The sequence below is a fragment of the Xyrauchen texanus genome, chromosome 48, assembly GCF_025860055.1.
Source record: "Xyrauchen texanus isolate HMW12.3.18 chromosome 48, RBS_HiC_50CHRs, whole genome shotgun sequence".
Lineage (NCBI taxonomy): Eukaryota > Metazoa > Chordata > Actinopteri > Cypriniformes > Catostomidae > Xyrauchen > Xyrauchen texanus.
The window spans coordinates 17,300,697-17,313,609 of NC_068323.1; the positions used below are offsets into that span (position 1 = coordinate 17,300,697).

Here is a 12,913-nt window from a genome sequence, read left to right on the forward strand (position 1 = left end):
TTCACATAAATTGTGTTGCTCCATCAGTACTCAATATAAAAATTAAAAATAAAAAATGCAATCTTGATACACTTGTGACCATTTTTCTTAAGGTGTGCCTTTAGCCCTGTTGTTCCCTCTTATACACTCACTGAACACTTTATTAGGTGCACCTGTACACCTACTTATTCATGCAATTATATAATCAGCCAGTTGTGTGGAAGCAGTGCAATGCATAAAATCATGCAGATATGGGTCAGGAGATTCAGTTAATGTTCACATCATCCATCAGAATGGGGAAAGAAAATTCTTTCAGTGATTTAGACCATGGCATGATTGTTGGTGTCAGATGGGCTGATTTGAGTATTTCTGTAACTGCTGATCTTCTGGGATTTTCACACACAACAGTCTCTAGAATTTCATCTGAATCATTGGTGCCAAAACAAAAAACATCCAGTGAGCGGCAGTCAATGGTGGAAAAAGTACTGATTTTTTTTACTTCTGTAAGTGCTACTGAAGAAATAATTAACTTGAGTACAAGTAGAAGTACTGTGAAATATTATGACTCAACTAAGAGTGAATTCTATTCACTCCTAAAATCTATTGTTTTAGAGAGATGAAGGCTATTCCATGCATTACTGTTTTGAAAAAAGAATCTCTTACCAGGATAGAGAGGGAAGTGGATGGCCCAGATGAACAACAAAAAGTCACAGTCTCTAGTTTGAGAAACAGACTCCTAACAGTTCCTAAACTGCCAAAGACCTGCATTGCTGCAAGAGGATTCTTGGACAAACAGAACATTTTAAGAATACATTTATTTAAATGGAAATAGCCATTTGTAACATTTTAACATTAACGTCTCTAAAATACATATTGTCCATTTGTGGACAATATGTACACATTCCTATTTCAGGTTTATTCTCATTCCTCAGTGATATTGCTGCAATTATCCAGATATGAAATGAGATTATTAAGCAAACACTTATCAACTTCTACATGCCAACTGAACAAAATAAGACAAAAATAAACATTTCACACAATTAGTTAGTGAGAGATATGATTTATTCAAACACTAAAAGTGGTTGTTCTGTATACTGCACATTAAATGTGTAATAATAAAGTCGTAATTAACATTATGGTTACTTAATATATTGAGATATTATTATTAAGTACAGTGTTGCATTTGGTTACATGCCTTCTTTATATAACATCCATCCCTTTTGCACTTTCGGCTTCTAGTGTGTGAGGATTTATAGACAGATAAACAGCAGCACAGGGCAAGGAAGTATAGCAAAGCACTGTGAGCGAGAGTGTTACACACTTTCCATCCATCCATCCATCCATCTTCAACCGCTTATCCGAAGTCAGGTCGCGGGGGCAGCTGCTCCAGCAGGGGGCCCCAAACTTCCCTATCCCGAGCCACATTAACCAGCTCTGACTGGGGGACCCCTGAGGCGTTCCCGACTATAGCCCTACAGGCTTCCGTCATGCCGTGCACAGCGCATTTTAGTTTATAAACAGATTTAGTGCTTATAACTTTCTTCTTCCCAGAAATTCAGAAATATTATGTATTTTTTGTACTTTGTAACTGTGGTGAAAAATAACTATAGTGAAGTTCACTACTTAATCTTTAATCAACTCAAGTAGAAGTACTAATATTTATTTATACTTAAAAATGTAAATAAACAATTTACTCAAGTACTGTGTACGAGAGTAGTTGTAATTCATTACTTTCCACCTCTGGCGGCAGTTCTGCGGACGGAAATGCCTTATTGATAAGTGATAACCGGAGAATGGCCTGACTGATACGAGCTGACAGAAAGGCTACGGTAACTCAGATAACCCCTCTGTACAATTGTATTTAGCAGTAGTGCATCTCAGAATGCACAACGTGTCCAACCTTAAGGCAGATGGGCTGTTGAAGACCACATTGTGCACTTTAATTCTGTAGCACCACAGTGTTCCTAATAAAGTGCTCAGTGAGTGTATATTCCTTAGCAGTTGAATTGAAATATGCATGCTCAAATATGTGAACTAACAGATTATAAATGTCTTAATATATGTCCATATCAGATTTCAGTATGATAACATTCAGAAGTAACATTTTCTTTTTTACCAATTATACTTTTTTATATATTTGAGTAGATTAGTAGCCTATATTGTTTGGAGCAGGAACTGGTTTCCCCCTCCTGATTACTTGTTTTGGCCCACCTTTACTTTACACACCTGAGTTATTGCGTAATGTTACGCAATAAAACCACACTTGATAACACTCCAGACTTTAATATCAGCGCGTCATTTATTTTCATACCAATGTCACGTGTAACTAGGCTTCTTGTTTTATCCATCGGCTCGCGGTTAAGACAAATTCACAATTCTCCGTTATTTCTGAATACCATAACACTTTAACGTTTTCTTTTCTTTATTAGCACAACTGAAACCAGAAGTATAGTTGCGGCCAGTGCGCGCTATCCACGCCCTGAGCTGCAGTCTATTCCTCCCTCTCTCCTCCTTAACTCACGGTCAAACTTCAGCAGACTCTTGGATACTTCGCCAAGAGTCGCGTTGGGATCGAGTGAAACTGCGGGATTCGAATGGAGAGCGGACTGAGAAACTGACGAGTCATTGTCGCTGGTAAGAGTGCTTTAAAAATCTCTGCACATTTCCTATAAGCTAAGCTCTTATATGTAGTGTTAACACTTTGTGAAAAGGCTCTTTGTGTTAACACTTGTAAATCCATTAGGTATCATGAGCCAACAATGTTTTACAGCATTTATGAATCTTGCTTAATATTAGTTCATTTGAAATACGTTTGTTCATTGTTTAGTTTACTCATTCAACTTGTAATGTACAATTAAATGTATGAGTATATGTAGAAACTAACTTTAACCAAGATTAATAAATGCTGTTAAAGTAGGGTGCATTGTTAATGTAACTTCCATACCGGATACATTGGAATATCTGTAAAATGTATGTTTGTATATGGTTTTCACTGATATACATATTTGTTCATATCTATAACATATATTTTCTCAAATACTAGTTGAATATTAATATGTACATATATGCTCAAATATATGAACTATAAATGTATTTATGTTCATATAATGCTATATATCTGATTTATGCATTGCATTAACTAATGGTAACAAACAACGCCAGTCCTAGCCTTTTGGGGACCCCAAGCAAAAATGTGTGTGGGGGCCCTCATCGGTATATAATAATTACTTTGACAGTGTGGGGGCCCCCTGGTGGATCAGGGGCCCTAAGCAACTTGCTTAGTTTGCCTAGGGAGGACCGGCGCTGGTAACGAATACAACTTTATTGTAAAGTTTCACTCATTTGGTCATGTATTAAGTATAGATCAGAGTCAAAGTTTGAAATCCCCCTTCATTTTATTGGCTTTGGCAGTGTCTCTGTTTTTGAAATTAAAGCTATTTGTTTTGTATGTACCATAAAAATAGCTTTGAATACTGTGTTTTGTTCCAATAATAGCTCTTAATCATTTCAATCTGAACAACTCATATCAAGTCATAAACACATCTTATATCAGAAGGCTCAAAGTCCAACTTCATGTATTCAATTCTTCAGTCTTTTACATTATATAGCAGGCTACCCTATTCTATATTAAGTATGGTATATCTTTTGAATGACTGAAATCTTTAAAGGTTCGTTTTGTTCCAAACAATACCCTTATTTTTGTCTCCTTTCCACCGACAGTGGGTTTGTCTAAAGATGGCCAGGTACAACATTTGCTACCATGACCAGCCTATGGGCTTTTTCTACAACAACAGCAACATAACTTCGGACGAATGGGACCAAACACAGCTCATCCTGGTTCAGTGTGTTGGATTCATCTGCTGTTGCTTCATCTTAGTGGCCAACGCTATGGTAATCACCGCAGTTATCACCAACAGGAGATTTCACTACCCTTTCTACTATCTCCTCTCCAACCTAGCTGCCTCAGACTTTCTCGCCGGGATCGCTTATGTGTATCTCATGTTCAACACGGGGAAAATATCCCGTGAACTGACCGTGCAAGGCTACTTCTTCCGGCAGGGTTTGCTGGATGCAAGTCTCTCTGCATCGCTGACCAACCTCTTGGTGATTGCGCTTGAGCGCTACATCTCAGTCATGAACTGGAAAGTTCACAGTAACCTCACCAAACGCAGGGTGACCCTACTGATTGCCCTAGTTTGGGGATTCTCTATATTTATGGGAACGGTGCCTAGTTTGGGCTGGAATTGTATTTGTAGTCTGGACCTATGCTCCAAGCTAGCACCAATCTTTAGCCGGAGCTATCTGATCTTCTGGTCTGTGTCCAACTTAGTGCTTTTTCTCATTATGGTGTCCATATACTTAAGAATATACATCTATGTGATGAGGAAAATGGCTACCATGAAGGCGCACACCTCTGGATCTATGCATCGCAAAAGGACACCGATCAAGCTGATCAAAACTGTGATGACCGTACTGGGTAAGTTCTAATGAGGTTTACTTGGTAATAGGGCTGCACAATAAATCGAACAAAATAATTGGAATTACAATTACGGCTGCCGCAATTAACTAATTGTGAAAAGTGTTATGGAAATGTTATTAACTGAAACCAATTATCATAGAAACTGAAAAATAATTGTATATGTTAGATGAATATCCAAGACAATAACTAGCACTTTGTTATAACAGAATTGGATTAGTGTCTTATTATGGGGCTTAACCACTTACAAAGTATATTTCTTACTACAAGCAGCATGACAAAACATGGGAAAAGCCTTGATTTCACAAAAACAGCATGTTGAACCCCCACACACATTCCAGACTCTGAAATGTATCAGTCAGGATGAGGTGTTAACCACTGAGGAAAACGTGACTCCTCAGTCACTCAAAGTTCAATAGCAATTACTGGGTATGTTCCTTTATAGTTTTCCCACATGCCACCAGAACTCTGATGAGCTGTCCAAAGTCCACACCTTATTCTTTTAAACATGATAAAGACTCCCAGACTGCTGAATATGTTCATTTAATCTTAACTCACAAAGATCTCACATTTCTTGCAAACTTGCCACCCACCCATAAAAAAGTTTGATGCAAGACAGAGTGGGTAAAAAATATCTCTTCGACTTTGGTCCAGACATGGCAAATATTTAGATTGAAGTAGTACACTCTTTTCCTGTTAAGTAAGGACAGAAAGAAAACATTTACTGTAGTTGTGTGATACACATCTAGTCTTCGTGAAAGTTAGGATTGAGCACGAGATGTTAAAGTGCCTTTGAGCATTCTTTACTACACATTGATTACGTTTTGTATCTGCTGTGAAATCTTTTAATTAAGGAATGCTTTTTTTCATCATATCACTCACCAGACAAGATAACCCATCTGAGTTGAATGGGGTTTTCTGAAGTGTTAATCCACAACGAGACACAATGTACGAAACCCCTCCCATTCTTGTATTAGCTGATGTTATCAAAATATGAAAGGGTGGTTTTCGGCTACTTTTTGTATTGCTCTGTCTTTAAGTAGAAATCTAAAGCAGTGATTCCCAACCGACGGTGCACATACCATGGGGCAACTTTGGAAGATTTAGATTTAGCTTTGTTTAACATAAAATAAATGACAACTTGTATTAGGGCTGCCAGTTGATTCAAACATTTTATAACATTGTTTTTAGTCTAAAATCATAATGATAATGTGAAAATATATACTTTATAATGTGTTAAAAGGAGCACATTACTGATCTGATGCTGATAAAGAGGTTCCTGACTATGAAAGCCAGATCCTGCCACGGAATAAAAATAAAACTGGTAATTCTGACTTGTATCTCACAATTGTGAAATAAAGTAGAAATTGAGAGATATCCAGTGCGTACTATAAACTCTCAGTTGCAAGGTATAAAGTCTGTAAAACTTTGCAAATGCAACCTTATTTCATACAATTTCAAGTTTATTTTTTGCAGTTGCGACTTTATTTTGTGCAATCACAACTTAAATTTTGTACTTTATTTATTGCAATTGCAGGCTATGCGCTATGGCGTAAAGTGCTTATTCTAATTGAAAGGGCGTGGGTGTATGCGCACAAACTGTGGGTGTTTTGTATGTGAATGAAGTGGCGCAAACCGCAATTAGCTGTTTTCCTGAGAAATAGGTAATTGCGCTAAGACGTTTGAAAACCACGTCTTAACTCAGCACGCAAAGTTTAAGCTCAGTTCCTGCATTTGCAGTTTGGAGATTCCACCAGCAGACGGTAATAAAGTTCATGTCCAAACTCCGTTAATGTAGTGAAACATCAAATTAGTTCCTGACAATCACTGCCATAGATATTTTATAAAGATCTATGTTAAACTATCTATAGGTCATTTAAATGTACAGTTGTATTTATAGTCTAATTTGTAATTTTCCACCTGTTGTCATAAAGTGATTGTTGTGAAACGTGCCAGGCATTCAACAAGGACACAGTTAATGCACTACGTCATTTTCAATTCTTCTAATTACGAGGAATAGTTGCATTTGCACGAATTAAGCACACAATTACGACTTTCTCTCACAATTTTGAGTTAATGTCACACAATTGTGACTTTATATCATGCAGTAGCCACTTCAGATCATGCAATTGCAAGATATAAAGTCAGAATTGTGCGATTTGTTTCATTGCATGGCAGGACCAAGGCACCATATCTGAGCCTTACTGATTGGGCTGTGTGGAGACAATGGATACAGTCCACAATCACAGTTTGGAAATCATTTTAAATGGATATCATGTTGTTCCAAACTCATATGACTTTCTTTCTTCAGTGGAACTCAAAAGCAGAAGTCAAGCAGAGATTCCAGTAGTGGGGAGGAAAAGCTGGTTTTAGACTAGTTTTGAGGAGTTACTATCTCTTAAGGGTTGCAGATTGGGCCAAAGTGGAGAAGTTATCTCTTCCCAGCAGGCTTTCTCACTGGCTGTATAATTATCTTGCACAAGGTCACTTTTTACACTGCCTGGCATCTGAATCAAACCGTCTTGATGTGTGTCCTTTCTTTAAACCAATTGCTTACTTGTGGAATTTCTTTGTTTTTAGATGATTGTTTTTGATGATACAGAGAATGTCTGGAGATTATATAATTAAGATACGTAGTGCTGTAGTCATCGTGAGGTGGAGTTTACAGCCAAATACTCATCAGTTGTGTTTTTAATGAACTGCAGATAAAAGCAGGTGCCTTGGTTTCAGCAGCATGCAACATGGTTTCTTTGTCTTGTGGCATGTCTGGAGGTAAAGGTTCAACGTGATCTCATGAGAACTCGTATGTACTATTACGGAAAGTTTGGTTTTAGCAAACATAAATTCTTTTATGTTTGTATAGACACCAAAACGCACAATATTGACAGCATACAACATTACAAATGTTTACGTGTAATGTTTGAATTGATTAATAGTGAATAATTCATAAAATTAAATAATTTTAACCAAGTTTAAAATGTTAAAATGAATAAAAACTCTGTAATCATTTAATCATTTATTAAACATTTAATTTTATTTTTGTTTGCCATGGGACACAAAAGGAGTTTTCAGAATATGCCAAAAAACTAAATAAACCACAAAAACCTCCATAAACCTATAATCAAATGAATCCATAAATGATGGTTAGGTTTTGGAGTAGATGTGGGAGTAGTGGCTATAAAATATATATAAATGAATATAGTGTAACAAATGATTGCTACTGTACATTAATCAACTTGTTTTTATATTGTTGAAATGCGGTTATGTTTTGAGGTTGGGGTAGAGTTAATTGATTTGACATATCTATAACAGTAAACATTTACAAATACATTTATAATCGATTCGTGTACTCAAATATATTTTTAATGGATTATTTAAATGGTACAAATATTAACGATATTGAGATCATGAAAGGTTTCATTAATCTTTTGTGCATCTGCTCTGTTTAAAAAGTTTTGAATGAGGAAAGCCTGCCAGTAAAGCAATATTTAACCTCTATACTGTACATGTACATGTATCACAAATTTACCATGGTGTCACTATAGTAAAACTAACCATGCTTTTGCTTACCATAGTTTTGGTTTTCATGGTTTTACTACAAATATGATTAAATTATGGTTACTGTATTAAAACTATGGTTAATTGTAGTAATGGAAGGATAAGCTATTGCGTGGCAACCCAAAATTATTGTGAGGGAACTCAAAACTTATTGTGAGCTAAAACAAACTATTGCGAGGGAACTGAAAACTTTTTGTGAGAGAACAATATGTACACAGTAAGTACATTTTATAAAATGTTTGGAATTTTAATGTAAGCACTTAGTAGTTAAAGACACCTAATATAATGTGTGATGCATTTTTATCTTTTTATACATTGAGTAGTGTCATCCCAAGTCAAAGAAATGAAACCATTATTAGGTCTTTCATTTTAAAACATTTAAAGGCCTCTTTTAAATAGTTGTGGCCATTTTGAAATCCTTGGCCCTGCGGTACACGTTCTTTTCCCTACTGTTGTTCATTATGCTTAGGAAAACATGCCATGTAATAAATGCATATATGCTAAAAGGCACGTAGAACATTGTTTCACATCTGCAACAAGTATGGCATACCCTCCTCTTCCAGATGTGTTTAGATTTGATTAGAGGGTGCAAGTGTTCACTTAAATGGGGAAAATTCCAGAAACCATAGAGGAACCCCTATTTGATGAGGTTTGTCATAGCATCTTACCAAATAAGCACAGTTATCACACTTTCAAATTACAGGAGGAGGGTTTTGGTAGAAGAAGCTCCACAACAATTTTACCATCTGAAAGCAACCATGGCCACCATTGATTGATATGGTCAACAGAAGCATGTGTCACTGCATGCTCAACACCTGAAAAGAAAACTTTGTGTCCTGGCTTGTTTTGTTGTGCAGACAGGATTTCACGTTAACTTAAAAGAATTACGTGGAAATGCAACTACTGGCAGCTTTGTTGCTGTGAGATGCTTTATCTTGGCTTGAAAAAAAAAGGTTTTTGAACATGTTGGGGCAGGATCGCATTCTTTAAAAGTGGTTAAATCAAACAACATGAAAAATCACTGGTTGCATAGAGCAGGGTAACAGGCTATGAGTTAAAGGTCGGGCTTAGGGGTGCGGCAAAGCCATATTATAGCCATCAATTGTGGCCCCCTTGAAGGATTTGAACACTTTAGTCACACTTTAAAATGAAGAAAAAAAATCTGTGTCATTGCATTTGACAACAATTATGCCAGTGTGATGCTAGAGCTTCTCTTAGAATTAGCTAACTTAGTCATTTTTGCAATTACCTTTAACCAACTGGTCTCAAGCTCATTTTTACTGGATGTTTAAAGTCCCCTCAAGTGCACACAGGTATGCTAAAGCAGAGTAACAGGCTTTTTCAACACATAATTTTCCCCCTAAGGCTCATACATGCAGTTTATTTAGTTAGTATAGAGTTAGTATACATTTGTTCTTTTCATTTCTCTAGAGCTGTAATTCACAGCCTTTCGTGACATACTGTATTGCTTTGAAAACTTGAGACCATTAAAGCCCAGATGTTCTAAAAACAGTTCCATGTATTTGTCTCTTTAGGGGCTTTTGTGATCTGTTGGACCCCTGGTCTCGTGGTTCTGCTCCTGGATGGACTAAACTGTGAGCGGTGCAACGTCCTGATGTTCAAACGTTGGCTGCTCCTTCTCGCCGTCCTCAACTCCGTCATGAACCCCATCATATACTCTTACAGAGACGATGAGATGTGGACCACTATCAAGAACCTCATGCGTTGTGTTTGCAGTGGAACCAGACGACAGAGGTCGTCCAAGGCCAACATTCAACGCGGCTCAGTTCGGGAGACCAGCAGCAGCCTCAAAGAAAATACAACAGAGGATAATAAGGTCTCCACGCAGGAGATGCTGAAGTCTTGAAGCTTCAAAGACATTATTTTGACTCTATGAAGACCATGAGGCCATTTTCATTAACACAACGTGGGATTTCTCTGAAATCTCTCCAGTCCACTCCCAGAGATAATAATGTAATTTTTATGCAGGTTACACTTTTAGAATTTACTTGTATCCCAGCTTTATATTCAGTCACCGATAAGTCCTGAAAGTATGAACACACCATCAGAACATTGCTCTGTACACAGCATCCCGATCGGCCAGACATGGCAACATTGGCTCAACCAATGGCTTGAGTTTGGGGCAGAACTGTCTGTGTTGGCCGACCAATAGCAGACTAGAGGAGGGTTCAGGAAATCTGCTTGATAGCAGACATTCACGTTTGGTGATGCTAGTTCAACAGAAATTACACTTCAGCTTTAAGTTGGAGTGATTGCCACTTTTATTGGTACAGTAGGACAGACAGTGGAGTGGTGTAAGTAAATTACTTCTCAAGTAAATTAAAGCTAATACAGTGCGAATGGGAAATTACACAAGCCAGATTTCAAATGGGATTACCCACAAATAACATGTCAGAGCATGCATATTACACTCCAGCCCATTTTCCTGACAGCAGCGCACTTCTAAAATTGTATTTTACCTCAATAATTCAGCTTTTAACAATAGATACTACCAGTGCATAAGAAGTAATCCAAAGTATTTAGAATACATTACTGACCTTGAGTAATATAATGAAATACATTACAAATTACATTTTACAGCATGTATTCTGTAATCTGTAGTGGAATACATTTCAAATGTATCACGATACCATTTTAATCGTTTTTGAGCCGCCCGCTGGACATTTCACTAGGAAACTGCAGCGAACCATGTAATGAAGCACATCATTTCATTTCATTTAGCTAATACAGTGTGAATGGGAAATTACACAAGCCAGATACCAACTGGGATTACCCACAAATAACATGTCAGAGCATGCATATTACACACCAGACCATGTCCCTGACAGCAGCGCACTTCTACAATTTTATTTTACCTAAATAATTCAGCTTTTGACAATAGATACTGTAAATTTGCTATGAGATTTGTTTTCAGAATGATCAACACAGATTGTATCAGTATACTCTGTGTTGTTGATTTACCTTTTACTGTAAATATACTGTACTGTATTTGCAAGTCTTAAAAGAAGTCTTGAAATCTTTGGAAATCACATCATGTATTTAGTATGTTCATCATGCTTATGTTGTAAATATTAATGTAAAACATTGTTGTAGCATGCTGTCAACAACATACATCATTTAAGTGAGTTTTTCAGAACTGAAGAAATAAATAACAAAACTTCTCAGAATGCATATGCATTTCAAACATCTTTATTTGTAAGAATAATTCATTTTTTTTAGATAAATTCTTTGTATTCAGTAAGACAAAATGAGGATTATATGGTCTTATTATGAATAAAATGGATTATGTATAGTCAGGGTTGGGGAGTAAAGGTACATGTAACGGGATTACATATTTAAAATAAAAATATAAGTAACTGTATTCCACTACAGTTACAATTTAAATAATTGGTCATTAGAATACAGTTACATTCAAAAAGTATTTTGATTACTGAAGAGATTACTTTGCATTTTATTGTCATTTGTTACATTTAATATTTAGTCCTTTCAGATGGAAAACATTAATACATATAAATGATGTGATCCAAAGTGCATTTGAACAGCGCTGAATCACTTTCTTATGATGTGTTACATTCATACGAGCAGACAGAGAAGTACGTTTGAAGTAAGTTTGGCGCAGAAGAAATAGAAATAAACCTTGTGTAAATTGTCAGCTTTACTTTAAGCTAAAATTTGAATTCTAGCCATTTTACCTGCACATGTTACCAGCATGATCATATTTATTTATCAAGAAAATTCACATTGGATCATAATTTATTTTCCTCTTATAAGACCTTAGATATTAGGGCAAAAACTGTATTCTTGAAAATTATTTATTTAATTTTTTCCTGTAAAAATATCTAAAAATCCTTAAAAGAAGATAAATTAGATTAATATTGTTTTAGAAACAACACTGCATAAAATATTTTGATTTTCAGAGAATGTATTTTTAACATTTTGTCTTACTGTACTGCGTTTTTATAGTCAAAACAAGTGAAAAATCTACCAGTGCTGAAGAAGTAATCCAAAGTATTTAGAATACATTACTGACCTTGAGTAATCTAATGAAATACATTACAAAATTACATTTTACAGCATGTATGCTGTAATCTGTAGTGGAATACATTTAAAATGTATTACGATACCATTGTAATTGTTTTTGGCGCCCCCCTGCTGGACATTTCACTGGGAAACTGCAGCGTAATGAAGCACATCATTACATTTAGTAAAAGAAAAGTTGCCATAGTCACGTAAATTCATTTTCTATGTGTTGGACCCAAGAGTCACTTAGTGACCATTCACACCGAATTAATGCTTTTTTTCTTCCATCTGCTCTGTTTTTCTACATAAACGTACCAGATGGACACCTTTGTAAGTTGCGTTTAGCATTTTTTGCCATGTCAAGTTAAAGGACTTAAACTTTTAAAATTTTGTCTCAAGACACATGCGTTCTGTTCTATGCTTTGGGGTACGTGGCTTTTTAGCACCTCAAGCAGGAACACCACATGTTTTAAGAAGACATGCCAATTTAAAAAGAACTTCAACATTTAAAAAAGTATCCCGAGACACCTGCATTGTGCAGCTCTTTTTTAGTGCTTTGCGCAGGTGTGCCACGTTTTTGAGGCTCCATGTCAATAAAAAGACATCAACTTTTAAAAGCATGGCTCGAGACACCTGCGTTCTGTTTTTTGTTGCACTCGTCTAGCTTTTTTTAGCCCCTCGTGCAGGGACACCATACCATTTTAGACGCTTCAAATCGCAATTTGAGAATCCTGCATTCTGTTCTATTCGTTGCGCTGCGAGATTTGCACAGGAAGGAGGGCCACGTTTTAGACGCTGTGTTAATTTATAAAAACAAATTATTTAAAGCGTGTCTGAACACACCTGCATTCTGTTCTC

General features: G+C 36.3%; 1 protein-coding gene across 1 annotated transcript; it reads left to right on the top strand.

Moving 5' to 3' along the window:
• Positions 1–2,259: 2,259 nt before the first annotated feature.
• Positions 2,260–11,738, top strand: LOC127639790 (lysophosphatidic acid receptor 3-like). Its single transcript, XM_052122017.1, has 3 exons — positions 2,260–2,613; positions 3,700–4,456; positions 9,550–11,738. The coding sequence occupies exons 2-3, from the start codon at positions 3,715–3,717 to the stop codon at positions 9,879–9,881; spliced, it is 1,074 nt and encodes a 357-aa protein (XP_051977977.1). The 5' UTR covers positions 2,260–2,613; positions 3,700–3,714; the 3' UTR covers positions 9,882–11,738.
• The last annotated feature ends 1,175 nt before the right edge of the window (positions 11,739–12,913 follow it).